Genomic DNA, 18,282 nt, shown 5'->3' on the forward strand with positions numbered 1-18,282 from the left:
TTCCCTTGGTTGAAGATAATGGGCATGAGACCAACTGGGATCATTAAAATTCATGAGCAGGACTGTTTACAGAAGTGTTGAGTATTTTAAATTTTATAGCACAATGGCTAATGAAATTTTCCCCAAATCTCCTTCCATTATTCCTTTATGTTTTCCTTTAGCTATGTGTCATGACTATTTTCTCAACACAGTGGAGGAGGAGGAAGAGGGAACGAAAGATGAGGAAGAGAGGGAGCATATGAGGGGAGAGAGAGAATTGGAGAGAATGCATAGACTAAAGCAACTCTCCTAATGATTCTACTAATGACTTGCTGTGTAATCCTGTAAAATTCTATCTGGCTCTCTAGCTTTCACTTTCCCCCTCTGTGGAGTAAGTAGATTTAATTAATGGCCCCTCTCACTCCTTTTATATTTCATATATTACTATGTCAGTAGTTAAGGAGGAAATAAAGAAAACATGGTGAGATATACTGGGATAAACTTGGCAGACTGGGTTTTATCCAAGTTTCAAGTACTCTGCATTCCATTTCCTAATTTCAGGGATGTTTGAGGATCTTATAAAATAAAGACTAGGGGAAAATATTTAAACACTAGTTGTTCTATATGAATATCATGTCTCTGGTTATTATCATGCTATGTTAGTATGTTATGGTATCTCTATCATCTACTATATGGTTAGTTTCTATGTTACATGTTAGCACCTTGCATTTATAACACTCCAGTGTAGAAGAGAAGAATGGTGTAAATAAAGGATACCCAATTTTATTTAAATATACAGCAGAAACAATAATTTTCAGTGATATTTAAAGTTTCTCTTTTAGAAAAGATTCTCATTTAGTTAGATTCGGTGTATATGTTGGCAAAGAACACAGGTGCAGCTTTACACCTGCTGAGTCTAGTTCCTTCCCAGCTAAGTTTGTTCCCATCTAAGTTGTTCTTACACAAATGGATTGAGAATAGTAATTGGAGTACAGGGATTTAGTCAATTAAAATAAATATGTGGCATCCTTTCACTTTGATTAGCTAAAGCTCATAGGTGTTCTTTCTCTAAAATATTACACCCACACACCTGTCTTCCATTTGAATAACCTGCATGTATAGACCTCAGCATGTAAGTCTGAACTTTGTTCTTACACTCCTCAAATTGCTCTGATCCATAATGTCTTTATTATGTCTTTGTATGCATAGTTTATATTCACTGTGTGAATAAGATACTCAAAACCCTGGAATGTCATTGAGAAAAAGGCTATTCCTCGAAAATGTAGGCATCCAAGGAACTGCTTAAATAGGAGGAAATACTCAAACCCAACAAAAATTAGTGCATGGCTGTTAAAACCTGAGCTTTCCAAAGCCCATTAACAAAAGCGTTGATAACACAAATCCTAGTTGACACACTACTAATAAATAAAAATATTAACAACATATTTGGGTAGCAGAATAAAGATTTTATTAAAATAAAATAATTTGATTTTCCATCTATTTTGGGGAGAAATGCAATGCAAACCATATCTTCTATCAACAATACAATTTGAATTACTCATTAATCATAGTTTAACAGAGCTCTATCAGCCAGTGTTGAGGGCTGGTGAGGTAAAGTTACTAGCCAAAGCTACTGGTGATTAGGGAATATTAGATACATTTTAATGGAAGAAATTAAGACAGTAGGTAATCTCAGGACAGAATATGCATTTCCCAAATGGATTTCGCTCTTCAACATGCTAATCAATAGAAGCCTGATCTACAGTCTGGCCAGTAACAAGATGAATGGAAACTCCTAGAAGGAAAATAACTTGGGTGACAGAAACTGGATCCATAGCTCAAGGAAGGGAAGGCATTGACTCTAAATCCCTGGGGTCTGAAGCCCTGGGATCCACAACCCAGTGAGTAGCAGCTTCTGGATCCATAGCCCAGGGAACGGTAGCTGCTGGACCCAATGCCCACAGACCCGGGGTAAGCAGTCCAGCAGGGACTACAGAGCGAGGAGGTCCTCGGGCGGTAGCAGAATGTCTGGCAAGGTCTGGACACCACGCAGGATGTCTGGCATCTGGTGGGCTCATAGCAGGTCTCCTGACAGCCACTGGAGGGGGAGGAGCCCAGCTGGCAGGTGCTAGGAGAGCAGAGGTCAGTGCGGTAGACCAGGTTGCTGGGGTAAGAGCCACAGGAGGATCCTGGGTAGCGCAGGTAGCCTCCAAGGGAGCGGGAGGAGAAGGTTCCAGAGCAGCAGCTGTAGGACATGTTGGCAGGAGATGTGGGTTCAGCTGAGTGATGGTGAGGAGATTCTGTCTTTGAATTTCATCTCTGGACTGGGGTGTTTATATACTCTCAGCCACAGGTGTGGTAACCTACATGGTCATGGTCATTCTTTACACATTTGTACACCCTCATTTGCATATGTGTAACTCAGTAATCTCTGTAATTACAGCTAAAGAGTTTCCATATCTTGTATTTATGGGTGCTATAATTTTGGTGTTACAGCCAAAGCTAGTGAACAGCTCCTATGTAAAAAATGCTGTGACTGTTTGATATTAATGTACATCTCAGCCAGGAAAGCCCTTCCTTTCCTCTTGCCATAACCTTCATGTATTTTATTCCTAGCAATAATGGGGCACATACTTTTCTCAAATGGCAAGAAATGAAATATAACTATTTTTCTGCTTTGTCAATTGATCAGATGTATGATTTTGGCTTTAGTAGGAACAGACTAAATACTGACCTTACCTGTCACCATGTTTTCTCATTTTCCAAAATTATTGTCCAACTATATCCACATTCTATTACATAGTATGTCCCAGATGCAATGGAAAGGGGCAAAAATGTCAGCTGATACATATCATTGATGGTTAAAGCCAGAGAGTAACCTGGACATTTATTTGGAGACGTGCTTACAGTGAAGGACAGAATCAAGACAGAGTCAGAAGTAGAGATCAATCAGGGCCTTAGGAAGAGAACCAAAAAGCTAAACAATATAGAAAGAAGGGAAGGAAATAATTGGGTTTTAGGTTCAGTGTGTTTGATATGAGGCCTGTAATCTTAACAGATTCTCTGATATCTGCATATCAACTCTGAGACTTCCCTTCTCAGATCTTCAACTGGAGGAGGTTGAGTTGACCAGGGACGCCATGTGAGGCAGAGACATTAGATAAATTCTGTCCTGGGACACATGAAACTTCTCTGATAGCCAACTGGGACACCTGGAACTTCTCTGATAGCCAATGACTGAGGATTCACCAATGGCCCCAGGGAGTTAGGACTAGTCTGTGTGGCTGCCTCAGGCACTGTGGTCAGATTATTTTACCCAGTCTAACAGCTCTCCTAGCCTTCTTCACCCTCTCCTCCAACTCTTCTCTCACAGACATTTCCTGGGTAAATCCTTGTGCCTTTCATTCCATCTTGGTGTCAAACCAACTCTACTCATGCCTTTCATCAATTTGGGTAAATTTTTAACCATAGTCTCTTCAAATGTTGTTTCTATCTCATTCTCATCTCCCCTTTTCTGAAATTCTAACTATAAGCAAAATACACTATTAAATAATGTTACATATGCCTTTTATACTCTTTTCTTTGTTTTCATTCTTTTAATCTCTTTATGCTTAACGTTGGGAATTTCTTCCTATTCCATCCCCCAATTCATTAATTGTCTGTTCAACTCTGTTTCATCTCCTGAAAAAAGTACATCAATTAAATTTTATGGATCAGTTAGTATATTGTTAATTTCCAAAATTTTGATGAGGTTCTGTTGCATCGCTTTCAGTTTTCTGTCAAAATTCTCAAACATATTTTCATTTCTTTAAATATAATTATTCCTTGATAATATCTTCTTATTTCCTAATAGGTTAAATTCTTCACAAAGGTATTTTAATGTCTGATTTTGGCACATGGACCATGTATTTCAGATTTTATTTTCTGGTGTTCTCTTTTGTTTCAATCTTTTTTTTTTTCTCATATTCCTACTATATTTTGAGAGTAGTAGAAATATATATGAAACACACACACACACACATCTTAGAATGATTTACTTTCCTCCAGAAAGAATTTACTTATGTTTCAGGCAGGCTGCTAAGATAAGGTCACCAGCATCCTAGATCACTTTAATCCAATCAGGGATTGAGATAATTCAAAACTGGGCTTCAGTCCTTATGAAAAGCTGCTTATTAGCACTTCAATTTTACTTCTAGGAATTGGCTCTCTAAGGTCTGGGATATTTGCCATGATCTCAACTCTGATAGTTGCTGAATTCCAATTTTATTTCTTAAGCCCACTGAGTTTATGGAATTCTCTTAGCTTCTCGGTCACTACTTTCAAAATCAACATGTAATTTTAAGAGAATAGCAACTCCAGATGGAAGCTTATTTCTTTTGACGTAAGTTCTGGCCCATATAGTACCTTCGGGACTCTGAAATACTTCGGTATTTCTCTGAAGTCTCCAAACAGAGGTGATGATGATGATGTATTTTCACTGGAGTTTCTATTCTCACTGAGCAGAAGGGTTCACTGTTTTAAGTAATGTTAACTTGTTAGTTTTACATAAATTTGAAAGATGTACTTATTTTAAAAATACAAGGGAATGATTCAAATTAAGTGAGGAGCCACAGTGGACGTAGCCATTGAAAAGTCCTGTTGTAGTAGTTTCACTGGTAATAGATGACACCTTCCAAATTTCAGGAAACTCAAATGCCACAGTTGTGGGTCTTCAGCCTTTCTTTCCAAACCTGTCTCCTATTCCATACCTTATATGCTTTACCTTGTGTCACAATATGACCTGAATTCACCATGTGACTTCACAACTTTCTGCTTTTCTTTTCCCATTTATACTTCCAAATCTTATCTTATTCCTTTCCCTATTTATTGTATCTCTGCTTTTCTAGTAATACCTCATTCCCAACAGAAGCTGTCACACCCAGCCTACATCCCTGGGTAATCATCCGTAAACTCCGAAGTGTACTGATTACTGGAGAGTATCTATAAAATTCTGCCCAAGGACTTTTTCATTCCACAAGGGCTTGCTGCACCCTGTGTGGGGAATTCTCCATTAGGATTGGGTTTCAGTTGTTTGCAGTGGTGTCTGGCTTAGTAATGCACCCTGCATTGCTTTCCTTCCATTGTCTGCCATATTTCCCCATTCCCCTGCATGTAATTACTGGTATCCCCTCCAAAATAAATAACGTCCATCTGAACTCATGTTCTCAACCATTGTTTCTGGATAATTTATAGGAAAAAAAGATACATACTCGGATACCTCACTGATATGTTTATTGAGAAATCTTCAGTGTTTCTCCACCTTATAAAATTTAAATGAAATGATCCCTAGGGAGAAATACCAAGAATATATTACAGAGAGAAATGTGCTTTAAAATTTCATGTAGCGCATTTAAGAAAAGCAGCCATGATATCTTTGTACAACAAATATATTTTCAAGAATACAGAATTCAAAAGTCTTTAATCTATGTTGGATAATAACACGTTTTGTCACTATAAATAATAATACATAGTATTAGAATCTTTAACTTAAAAGTATTAGCTTTTGCTTATTGGATGTCTAACCTAGATAATTAGTAAAAGTAAGATCTCCAGCCTGTTATGCAATTTGAAGAACAGCAGCAGGTGGGTGCCCAAAGTTGCAACTTTCAACTGTGGATGAGATTCTGTTGGAAACATGACTCAAATATCAAAACAATTTTGTTCATAGCCTAGTGATGGGACTTTGCAATAACAAGACTAGATGTCAGGCACCTGGGTGGCTCAATGGGTTAAAACTTCTGCCTTCAGCTCAGGTCATGATCCCAGGGTCCTAGGATCGAGCCCCAAATTGGGCTCTCTGCTCGGTGGTGACTTGCTTCCCCCCCGGCTCTCTGTCTGCCTCTCTGCCTATTTGTGATCTCTGTCTGTCAAATAAATAAATAAAATCTTAAAGAAAAAAAGAAAAAAGACTAGATGTCACTGGGTGCACAGCCCAGAGTGATCAATTCTATGTGAAATATCTCAATTTTAGTTGTTGAGAAATAAATCAGTTCAAAAAATGGTGGAGCTCTATGCTATATAGAACAAACAATATATTCACTGGGTCTAAGGTTAATGAATTAGTCTACAGGTGGGGAATTAACAAATCTTTTTGAAATTAATACTAACTTAATGCGGATGAAGCTTCAGAAATTTAGAGGTAAAGAGAAGAGAAAAATACCTCTTGTCAGAGAATGATCCTTATACGAGGCACCTAGGGTAATTGAAAACAAATTCACTAAACTTCATGGTTTACCTCATAAACCTATGCTCCTCTTTTAACCCATAAGTTTTACCTTCAATATTATTTTGTTTTTTCCAGCTTTATTAAAGTATAAATGACAGCTTATATGTATTTAAGGTATACAATGTGATGTTTAGACATAAGTGTACATCATGAAATGATTATCAAAATCAAACTAATAAAATATTCACCATTTCACATGGTTATAATTTTTGCATGGGTGGTTAAAACACTTAAGAACACCTTTCTTAGCAAATTTTAAGTATATAAAAGTGGTATTAGTAGTTTTACTAACTGCAACTACCATATTGTATATTGGAACCCCAGAATTTATTCATCCTACATGACTGAGATCTTGTACTCTCTGACCAAATTTATTTTAAGGAATTGTGTTTGAAAACAGAAAACCTGGGGAAATCATAACATCCACAGTATTGTATCAATAGGACCCTTTACCTACTTGCTGAGCCAGGCAAAAAGCAAGGAGAAATTCTGATTTTGATGAACAGAAAATCAAGGACTCACAAAGTAGGTATTTGAATTGGGTTCATTTACATCTTTTCTCAGTTCTCTTCCTTCTAGAAAGTCTACAATGTTTCTTTTAAAACTGCTATAAATTTTATTGAAAGAATTCAATACTTTCAACATTATTGTTATGAGTTTATTATGGTTTTATTGGTAAAATAAAATTTTGCCATCAACCATAATAGTACATTCTCCCAGGCCTAGAATATTATTTAGCTGATTTTAATCAAGTAATTAGTTAACTTTTAGAGAGAGCGGGTGGTGCAAAGGGGAGAGAGAGAGAGAAAATCTTAAGCAGCCACCATACCTAGGGTGAAGCTTGACATGGGGCTTGATCCCATGACCCTGAGATCATGATCTAAGCCCAAACCAAGAGTCAGGTGCTTAACCGACTGAGCAACCCTGGCACCCTTATTTTATTTGTTTTTTCACTGATTTTATTTTAACATTGAACTTAGAAAGCAGCTGGTTACACTGTAAGAATATGATAAATTATCAACATTTAAAAAAAATGGAATCTGTAGTTAAGCAATGGCGAAGAAGAAGAAGAAAAAGGAGGAGGAGGAGGAGGAGGAGGAGGAGGAGGAGGAGGAGGAGGAGGAGGAGGAAACAAGAAAAATGGAGAAAACCAAATTTAAACACAGAAAAAAACAAGAATGAAAAATGGTAGGGGGACAGATAGAGAAAAAGGAGAGAAAGAGAAACAGATTCATGTACCCCCAGAGGAAAAGAGACCTGGAAAAGAAACATTTAGGTAGGAAAATGAAGTGTGGTACCAGGTTGTGGAATTGCCAGAAAATCATTCGAAACCCGAGTAGTGAAAAACTAAAACTTTCTAAAATGTTAGAAGCCCTGGATATTTATAAATGTAGATGATAAAATGGATAATACATCACTCTTCATAAAAATACTAAATTTGAGGGGGCACCTGGGTGGCTCAGTGGGTTAAGTGTCTGCCTTCCGCCCAGGTCATGATCCCAGGGTCCTGGGATCGAGCCCCACATCGGGCTCTCTCCTTGACGGGGACCTGCTTCTCCCTCTCTCTCTCTGCCTGCCTCTCTGCCTACTTGTGACCTCTCTGTCTCTCTCTGTCAAATAAACAAATAAAATCTTTAAAAAAAATAATAAATTTGAAAGGTTCTAATTCTAAAGACATTGGGATGGAACAGATCATCATTTAGGATTACACCAGAAAAAAGGCTGAAAACTCTGTTTCCGCTATTCTCTTTCAGCTATCCCCTGCCGTCAGCACACTAGTGTTTTCCTCTTGACTGCCTAGAAATGGGTCTACATTGACCTTCTTTGGGATTGCTTCAGCTGAGCCCTTGTGTTGTCACCTTTTCTTTAGATATGTGGCCAGGTGTCTGTCAGTGTCTAGCTATTTCTCTCTTTGTTTTATCTATTTTTTTTCTCTCTTCACTGGATAAGAGACACACTGGGTAACCACTACTTGATGCATTCTTTCTCTATTGTAGCCATAACAAATCACCAGCACATAATTTTGGAGCTTGTAGAGTATGGTGACAAGTTGGATCATTCCAGGAAGTCTCCATCCAGGCGGAAAGATGTTGATACACAGGACGCCGTTGCAGATAACGTAAGCCCAAGGAAAAGCTCTCCTGGCTGTGGTGTTTCCTCATCATGATGGGATGAACATTAATGTCAAACAGTCATGGCATTTCTGACATAGGAGCAGTTCATTGGCTTTGACTGTAACACCAAAATTATAGCACCCATAAATCCAAATGTAGGAAACTATTCAACTGCAATTACAAAGGATATTATTGAGTTACACATATGCAAAAGAGCAGATCTAACATAGGAACCATGATTCTGTAGTGTGCCACACCTGTGGCTGAGAGTATATAAACACCCCAGTCCAGAGATGAAATTCAAACACAGAATCTCCTCACCGTCACTCAGCTGAACCCACATCTCCTGCCAACATGTCCTACAGCTGCTGCTCTGGAACCTTCTCCTCCCGCTCCCTTGGAGGCTACCTGAGCTACCCAGGATCCTCCTGTGGCTCTTACCCCAGCAACCTGGTCTACCGCACTGACCTCTGCTCTCCTAGCACCTGCCAGCTGGGCTCCTCCCCCTCCAGTGGCTGTCAGGAGACCTGCTATGAGCCCACCAGATGCCAGACATCCTGCGTGGTGTCCAGACCTTGCCAGACATTCTGCTACCGCCCGAGGACCTCCTCGCTCTGTAGTCCCTGCTGGACTGCTTGCCCCGGGTCTGTGGGCATTGGGTCCAGCAGCTACCGTTCCCTGGGCTATGGATCCAGAAGCTGCTACTCACTGGGTTGTGGATCCCAGGGCTTTAGACCCCTGGGTTTTAGAATCTGTGGCTTCCCTTCTCTAGGCTATGGATCCAGATTCTGCCACCCAACCTACTTCACCTCTAGGAGCTACCAGTCATTGTGTTACAGGCCACTCTGTGGATCTGGCTTTTATAGAGCAACTTTTTGAGGGTCCAGATGCGTTTGAGTATTGAAATCAAAGTCTCTACTTATACAGCCATCATTTTCAACTCCACCATTTACTACTATTATTCTATTCCTAAATCATAAGTTTCTTGTAGAACTGAACTTTGGACAACTGAACTTAATGAATAATCTCAAATGAACTAAATTCTGTACAATTGATGGAATATATGCTATTGGATTTTCATTGAAAAGTAATTAAAAATTAACATTTTAATCTAATAAATTTTCATAAGCTGGCACTCAAATATATTTTTGATCTTCTTTTTATTATTATTATTATTTGCCTGTAGTTTTGTGCTTCATGGATTTGGGAGATTTTTGTAAAGATCAATACAACTCTGGGACTGGGTTTGGACACACAATATGATAGATTTGAAGAAATATCTGTTGACATTCTTTATGTTTCTTGTTGGGGAGTATTCATTTCCTGAAGGTCCGTATTTTGCATGTCTCAACGTCAGTGACACAGCTGAGAATAAAGGTCATGAATTTTGCTGATAAAGGAAAACAAATTGGTACATAAACTAGAAATGCAGACAACAAGAATATGATATAATTTATAAGGTAAAGTTATACATCAATAGACACGTACTTCAGAGTCTAGCATCTGAGTGGATTTTCAGCAGAGAAAAGATGAGCCTTAGCTCCCAGGATAGATGGTATGTATGCTCTTTGTTGGTTAGTCTAAGTGCCACTATCCCTGCCTACCACAAGTGGTGTGTTCCTGACCCTTATGTATAAACGTATATGAGTTTCAAAATCTTAGGTAGGGAGTACCTACCTAAGAAAGGTTAAGGAAGTGTGAATAACCTCCTGATGCTTCTCCAAGGTTCAGCCTTTCAAGCAAAGAGCAACACACATGAGCAGTGTTGAACAAACATTTATGCTTATTAATATTAGCCTCAATCACTGTCTCTCCAAAATAGAGCTAAAATCAAGAACTTGGGTGCAAGTGGTTTCCTTGGTCTAAGGATCCCAGGGAGCAGGTTTGGGAGATAATGGAAGGTTAAAGAATCAGGGAGGAAAATCTCATAAAGGGACACATTTTTTAGTTAATATTACAGTGGGCACTGGGAACATAATCTTTCTTGGCCTTTTTTAGGGACTTCTAGAATGACTCTCAGAATTATTTACCCCAGGATCTGATCAACAGGCAGAAGCATTTATCCATCAGCTCCACCTCTCATTGGTTCAGTGTTGTAGCCAGATGTATGTTAATTTCCTGGAACATTCAGTATACAAAGGAGGATTCACATGGGTTCCATTTGTTTTCCTGGCTGTGATCTCAGAGAAGCTCAGGGAGAGAAGTGAAGGAAATGCTGTGTTTGTGTGGAGAAACTCTGTGCAAAGAGAGTTGGAGTCTGGATGAAATTGTTCACTATAGCTGTGCCGGGCATCCGCAGAGAGAATGAGCATATAAAGGAGGGGCACAACAGGTATCAGATATACCACTTCCATTTAATCCTCAAACATCCCTGTGAGAAAGATAAACATTGTGTCCTATAGACCTTTCCAGACATAAGGGAATAAAAACTCAGAAGGATTAGAAGCTTGCCAAAGTTTATAAATCAAAGATCTTGTAGAATCTGACCTCTTGAATTGATCTTTTATTGTTCTTTCTGTTTTGTTTTGTTTTAATATGCAATTCTTTGTTTAACCAAAGAGTAGCTGAGTACCCCTGGTACTACAGAAATTCCTTCATATGAATAGGCTTCAACTCCTACGGGATCTTGTTTCATTAGCATCATGAAGAGTACCCAGAATAAAGAGTAGAAATGAAAACAAATTTAACATTTAGGAGAAATGCGTGAAGAAAGGGTGAGCTAATTTTATTTGAAAATATTTGTATTAACTATAATAATAAAAGACTGAGAGAAAAATATATGACTACCTCTCAGGAAAAGATCCCTGGAAATCCTGAGTGCTGTGACAAATCCTATATTCCTCACTTTAATTATTATTATTAGTGTCACATCACAATGTTACTTTCTTTAATACTAACACCATGAACAAAAATAACTTAAAAAAAAAAGCATTCTCACACCTCACTTGGTATATTCAAGTTCAATACCAGCAATTAGAGATGATCAACTTCTTGTTTAAACTTTTAAAAATGGGGTGCCTGGGTGGCTCAGTCATTAACATCTGCCTCCAGCTCAGGTCATGATCTCAGAGTCCTGGCATAGATCATTGGGTTCCCTGCTCAGGGGATGTCTGCTTCTTCCTCTCCTTCTACTACTCTCTGTTTATGTCTCTCTGTGTGTGTCAAATAAATAAAATCTTTTTTTTAATTGAAAAAGAAAATAAATAAAAGATTAAGATGATTCTTATGTAACTTGCCATATTTCTTAATTTTTTTTCAAGTTCCCCAACATTAGCACTGCTGTTCCTAGAAGCTTTTCTATGAAAATTAAAAAAGAGAAACTATAGAATTGCCAAAATCTTGCCATATCTCCCAAGAACTGTAAACGGCAGTCCCATCTTGGTGTGTCGGGTTGAGGGAGTGGAAGTAATCTGAGTAAAATCATGGGAAAGTCCTTGAGTAGAGCAAAGGAGTACTGTTTGCACAGAAGTACCGTAGGTGTGTTTGGGGGTGGGGAAGGGAAGATTTAGAATCTAGCATGGCAGAGTAGTAGCCCAATCAAGAAAGAGAAGAAAATCTCTTCTGTGTGCTTTGTTATATAAAACAGTATACTAACAGCCTAAAAACCAGCAACACAAAGGCACAAGGATAATAATACAACAGATGTAATTTATGAGGTAAAGAAAAGCATTGATTACCAAACTAACCTACTGTGGATATTCATGAAGGCTTTTAAAACTTTAAAACTACAACTTCCTCTTTCATTAGCAGAATATTATAGTTTGTTTGGATGCAATTATGAGTTATTTGTTTGCAATACTTACAACTGTTACTTCTTCTTCATAGGAATCTTACCTGTCTTTACCAAGATGTTGTCCTTTTCCAGATTTACACTTTTTATTATTACTAAGGCAACCAATAATTTTATCTTTGATATTGACCTTTTTAAATAATTTTACATTAACGTTGTCAAATAGAGCATTATGAACTTTACTTGGATGCTTTTACTGTGCTGGAGAGAGGAACATTTTACTTCTACTATTGAGATTCTTTGGCTGGTCTAATAATTAAATTGATTTAAAACAGACGAACTGGGGCACCTGGGTGGCTCAGTGGGTTAAAGCCTCTGCCTTAGGCTCAAGTCATGATCCCAGGGTCCTGGGATAGAACCCTGCATTGGGCTCTCAGCTCAGCGGGAAGCCTGCTTCCCTTCTTCTCTCTGCCTGCCTCTCTGCCTACTTGTGATCTCTGTCTGTTAAATAAGTAAATAAAATCTTTTTAAAAATTTTTCAAAACCAGATGAACTGGAGTCAGACAAAAGTTTAATAATTATTGTATAACTCCAAGGTGGGGAGTAACCCCTTGAAATGGCCAAATACCATCTGTAGCTCAAGACAAAGGAAGATTTTGGGGGTAGAGAATCAGTTATAGAGATGACCAGGAAAAGACCAGTAAACAAGGCTGAAGCTGTTAGGCAGATTGAGATTTCTGGACTGTTGAGTCCTTCCCCTTTTCCTGGCATGCGGTGGGGCAGAGGCACTCTTACAAACAGAGGTTTCCTTTATGAATATAAATGTCTCTTCACTTGATCTTGGCCAAAAGGCCGAGAAGCGATGAATATAAATGTCTCTTATAAAAGGATAACTTCTACTCAATTTTCAGATTTTCTTCTGTGCCTGTGTTTTCTTTAAAATACCCAGATTAAAATAATGACCAGGACAAGGAGGCATATTTTGAGGTGGCAGATTCAAATGGATGAAGAAATCAAATCGTTATTAGAATTAGTTCATTTTCTACGTAAGCCTTTGACAATATGGACCTAAAACTGCCTTCATCTAATCCTTAGTGAAGTTTCTCTGCTGCTAATAGAAGAGCACATCCACAGCTATTGCTTTTGTGTGTGTGTTGTTTTGCGTGTACAGGAAAATTTAGGGTTTAATGTGAGTGAAAATCATTTAGAATAGTTATTTGACCTCAATGAAAATGTATGCATCTCAGTGATCTAATAACAATCTTTTGCAACTGCTAATGATAATTCATCATCTTTGGAAGCAACTGGTGATGTAAATTTACCAGAAAGAGAACTCCAATATGGAAGAAAATAGAGCCCCAATTAGGACAGCTGTCCAGGAAAGAGGATCTTCAGGAGAAACAAAGTGCTCCAGAGAACGAACAGTCTTTATAGGATAATGTGCTTTTCTACATCTTGGAAAAGCTCAAAAAAATTGTAGATGAGCATATAGGTAGAAATCCTAAGTTTTAACATCAAGGAATTTGGAGAGTAGAAGCACTTATTGATATCTCAAGGACAAGAGGGTTTTCCTTTAGGCTACTCATTCACAAAGCAGGTGCACAATGCATGCGTGGTGGGCCATAAATCAGACTTCCGGTTTGAACAAAGTTTATATACAGTCATGCTGACTTAGAAAGAAGTCTAAAATGGCTTCCTTAGGGAGTTTTTCTTTCATCACAATCTAAAAAAAACTACTTTCGGGGGGCTGGCTCAGTTGAAAGAGCATACACCTCTTGATTTGCAGGTCGTGAGTTTGGGCTGCATATTGGGTATAAAGATTACTTACATACTCACTTACACAAATACAAAATAAGTAAATACACACATAGGTACACAGAAAAAAAAAAAAAACTCAAAGAACACTTCTGCTTTCTTTTGAACTGGTTATTGTTGCTTCTTCAGCAAAATTGTCTCTGAATTTTCATGTGGTCTGTGACATTGCTGACCCCCATGGTAGATAGTAAATGGCAACAAATTGTTGTATGAATGAAATATTCACCATCAACTTGCTTTAGGAACAGAAATTACCTATTCACTTTTTCACTAAAGATGGACTTCTTCCATTTTAGCTCATTGCTCCTAAAAATAAATTTTTGCAAAGTTTAAAGAAGAAAGATCAGACAAAACAAATAGTTGCAGGTTTAAACAATATAATATATGGTCAAGCCACTCCAGCAAGAGCATGTAAATTATTCTTTATATGCTGTGTGGCAGCCTCAATTTCTTACTCTTACTTCATGCACAACCCATTGGTAATTCTCAAATTCCTCACTATCTCCACCTACTGGTCACTTGTTGTATATTATTGCATGCTGCAGCCTCTGGAAAGAACCCTTTCAGTATTTTAGGCTGCTTTAGAGCAACAAATATGTAAGCGGTCCTATCCCTTGTATCTGAGTGTAATTTGTCTTTCAATGATCCCTCTGCACACTGTCTTTGACAGAAAAGTGACAGTTCTATTTTGCTCAAAAAAGGATGAACAAAGGAAGCAGAGGAGAAGTCTTGTCTTATTCCAGATTTAACGTTGGTTAAGGTAAAACCACTGCTCACTATGCATACATCTTATACTCCATGAACTAAAAGCATGACCGAAGTTGGAGGTCTCCCAAACCAATCTCACTTATGTTAATTCAATTATCACTCATTATAAATAAAAAGTAAAAAAACAAAAACAAAAACAAAACAAAAACTAAGACCATTACCAGAGGAGACAGGATGCTGAGACAAACAGAATGAACCAAGCCATATGGTTACCCTGCGGGTGAGAATCTAGTTATCTGTGCCTTTAGTAGTGTAGTCCTTGACTTAGTGGATAAATGTCTGGAGGAGAACTGATTCCCAGGTCATCAGCTGCCTGGATGTCTAGCTGAATGCTATAACAACAGAATATTTGCACTCGTCTTGAGTTTTGTTCTGTTGTTGTTTTCAAACAAGTGTTATTAACTGAACAACCAAAGAGCAGGAGCAAGTTGGGATTTCATCAAACCTACAGGACTGACTATATTGGGGCTATTTACCAATAAATGTTGGAATGTGTGTGATATTTCATTTAGAGACTTGATTTCTTTTTATCATCATTATTATCATTTACTTTTTATTTTAATTCCAGTATAGTTAACACACAGTGTTACATTAGTTTCAAGTGTACCATATAGTGACTCAACACTTGAGACTTGGTTTCCTATGTCAGTTGAGTGGGGTGAGTGGAACTTCACCAAATCTAACTCACTAACGTTTAACTTCTGACTGGAGAGCTTCACTCCACTTTTGCATGTACTTTAGGATATATTTTATTAGAGTTGCCTTCCTTCCAAAATTCTGTAGTGTATGTAATATCCATTATAATTTATAATTATTTTATATAAAAACACTGAAATTTCTAACTCCATACAGAGCAAAAGGTCACAATGCTTTGTAGTCTTAAAAATATGTTTCTAGGTTTTATCATATGAAGGTATGGAGTGGAGATTAAAGATAAAACAATTTCTTTCAAACCAAAAAGACAGTTGAAGATTTTATTTTTTTATTTTAAAGTAAATATATATATATGTGTATATATATATATATACACATATATATATATATTTCAGAGAAAGAGAGCGTGAGTGGGGAGGAGCAGAGGGAGAGGGAGAAGCCCACTCTGTGCTAAGTACAGAGCACAACATGGGGTTCAATCTCACAACCCTGAGATCAGGACCTGAACTGAAATCAAGAGCTAGATGTTCAATGAACTGAGCCACCCGAAGACACAGAGTAAACAAATAACACGAAAACATATACGTGAATGTCACGTAACATACTTTTATTTAAACTTAGATTTTTCCATTTTGTAAAATTTGAAACAAATGTACTAGGAGAAATAACTAGGAGATAGTAAGAAAGTTTAAAAAAGAAATATGTTTCAATATTGTATATATAACTATAAGAAAGTTGCTTCAACATCTTTCTTCCATGAATGTATTTTCCAATTACTGGAATGCAAATTATTTCGAAAGCGTAGAAGGTCACAATAGAAGTCAAATTTGTAAGCTAATGAAAAGGACAGACAGACATCAATAGATAGCATGGATCTTGACATAGCTGGTATTGTGGTAAATTTCTAGACATAGTAGGTATTATGTTCCAACATAGGATTAGTAGAAGCCAGATCCACAGGTTGGTTGGTAGAAAGCAGACTGGCAGCTTCTAGAAGAGTAGTAGAGTGGACGGTAAAAGCTGGATCTACAACCCAGGGATGAAAAGGCACTGGGACCACAGCCCGCAGACTGGAAACCACCCAATCCAAAGCCCAGAGAGGGAGAGCCACAACCAAAAGATTGAAAGCCGCTGGAGCCAAAGCCCAGAGATCCTGTATAAGTTGTCTGGCAGGGACTGAAGAGTGTGGAGGTCCTCGTGGGGTAGCAGGATGTCTGGCAAGGTCTGGACACCAGGTAGGATGTCCGGCAGCTGGTGGGCTCACAGCAGGTCTCTTGACAGCCACTGGAGAAGGAGGAGCCCAGCTGGTATGTGGCAGGAGACTGGAGGTTAGTGCTGCAGAACAGGTTGTTGGGGTAAGATGAGCCGCAAAAAGATCCTGGGTAGCGCAGGTATCCCCCAAGGGACTGGGAGGAGAAGTTTCCAGAGCAGCAGTTGTAGGACATGGTGGCAGGAGATGTGTTGTACAATGAGAAGCTTCTGAGCTTGAATGCCACTTCTCAGACTGGGGCATTTATATACCCTTATCATCGGGTGTGCCACCCACATGACACATAAAAACAGGCTACCTTCTGCTTTTAACTGAATTGAAAAGATCATCATAATCAAACATATGTAGTGTTTGTGGTTTTACAACTGGAAAGTGCAGTCGTGTTTGTGCCTTGGAATTCAGGTAATAGTGCTGAATCTTCAAAGCTATTAGTCATCTCCCTCTACCAAAGGTCACCCAGCAGATCACTCAAAGTACTGCTTCAGAGGTAGACAGTGTCTGGGATGAGGAGAGCTGGCTTAATTAAAAATAATTGATACCCCTTTCACAATCTGTCTCGAAATTGTTGCCATCTGGATAGCAAAGTTGCTAACTAACTGATCTATTCATAGTCATTTCTTTTAAACAAAAACACACATTGATTGTTGCCAAGCAAGTTTACTTAATGAACAGTGTCATCAGAAAGCAGCAGTGATAATATGCAAGATGTAGGAGGATTTTTTTTTAAAGTCAGCTCTCAATTTGAACAGCTTCAGTGAAATAATAACTGAGGTTCCCTCATTTCCCATGTTCCTGCTTAAACCATATGCAGACTGGTAAGCGTTGATCTCAGTTTTTCTTTCTTTTGTGTAAGCATTTACTTTGGTATAAGTTAAATATTGAAGTTGTTTTATATTATTCTGGAATGTTAGAGGAGATTCATCTAAGATGTTGAAAAAGCATTAAAGGGGCGCCTGGGTGACTCAGTGGGTTAAGCCTCTGCCTTCAGCTCAGGACATGATCCCAGGGTCCTGGGATTAAGCCCCATGTTAGGCTCTCTGCTCAGCGGGGAGCCTGCTTCTCCCTCTCTCTCTCTGCCTACTTGTAATCTCTGTCTGTCAAATAAATAAATAAAATCATTAAAAAAAAGAAAAAACTTTAAAAATGACAAAACATGGCAAAAATTCTCCATGTATTTCTTTTTTTTTTTAATTTTTTATTTTTTATAAACATATAATATATTTTTATCCCCAGGGGTACAGGTCTGTGAATCACCAGGTTTACACACTTCACAGCACTCACCAAAGCACATACCCTTCCCAATGTCCATAATCCCACCCCCTTCTCCCAAACCCCTCCCCCCCGCAACCCTCAGTTTGTTTTGTGAGATTAGGTGACTCTTAATCTCCCATGTATTTCTATCTCTAATCAGAGGCAGTACTTATCACTAAAAAAACCTCCCCAGAACCTGGAAAATGTTCTTGTTCTAAAGAAAGTTTATAAGGTAATTGCCTTGAAGTATTGGACCAAAGCAGCCATCTTAAGGAGATTCTTCCTTGCCTCAGAAAGCAACATACATCACTTTGACTTAAATTGTTTTCAGGTGTTTCTGACAAGTATTACAAAATTTCTAAAATAATGGTCATATTTTTTCTTGTTCTATGACTTGTATTCCACTTCTACATAGTAGGGTAATGAAGATTGATAC

General features: G+C 38.2%; 3 protein-coding genes across 3 annotated transcripts; 1 reads left to right on the forward strand and 2 right to left on the reverse strand.

Moving 5' to 3' along the window:
• Window positions 1-1,712: 1,712 nt before the first annotated feature.
• Window positions 1,713-2,271, reverse strand: LOC116567474 (keratin-associated protein 13-1-like). Its single transcript, XM_032302543.1, has one exon. It carries the CDS (start codon window positions 2,233-2,235, stop codon window positions 1,723-1,725), a length of 513 nt encoding a protein of 170 aa, XP_032158434.1. The 5' UTR covers window positions 2,236-2,271; the 3' UTR covers window positions 1,713-1,722.
• Window positions 2,272-8,661: 6,390 nt separating this feature from the next.
• LOC116567484 (keratin-associated protein 13-1-like) lies at window positions 8,662-9,298 on the forward strand. The gene has a single exon (XM_032302551.1). The coding sequence runs from the start codon at window positions 8,713-8,715 to the stop codon at window positions 9,235-9,237; it is 525 nt and encodes a 174-aa protein (XP_032158442.1). The 5' UTR covers window positions 8,662-8,712; the 3' UTR covers window positions 9,238-9,298.
• A 6,878-nt stretch (window positions 9,299-16,176) lies between these two features.
• LOC116567494 (keratin-associated protein 14-like) lies at window positions 16,177-16,808 on the reverse strand. Its single transcript, XM_032302562.1, has one exon. It carries the CDS (start codon window positions 16,768-16,770, stop codon window positions 16,264-16,266), a length of 507 nt encoding a protein of 168 aa, XP_032158453.1. The 5' UTR covers window positions 16,771-16,808; the 3' UTR covers window positions 16,177-16,263.
• Between the last annotated feature and the right edge of the window lie 1,474 nt (window positions 16,809-18,282).

This window comes from Mustela erminea, chromosome 1 (genome assembly GCF_009829155.1).
Source record: "Mustela erminea isolate mMusErm1 chromosome 1, mMusErm1.Pri, whole genome shotgun sequence".
Taxonomy (NCBI): domain Eukaryota; kingdom Metazoa; phylum Chordata; class Mammalia; order Carnivora; family Mustelidae; genus Mustela; species Mustela erminea.

Coding starts and splice junctions, on each gene's coding strand:
- LOC116567474 (XM_032302543.1), bottom strand. CDS start 2,235: ATGTCCTACAGCTGCTGCTCTGGAACCTTCTCCTCCCGCTCCCTTGGA.
- LOC116567484 (XM_032302551.1), top strand. CDS start 8,713: ATGTCCTACAGCTGCTGCTCTGGAACCTTCTCCTCCCGCTCCCTTGGA.
- LOC116567494 (XM_032302562.1), bottom strand. CDS start 16,770: ATGTCCTACAACTGCTGCTCTGGAAACTTCTCCTCCCAGTCCCTTGGG.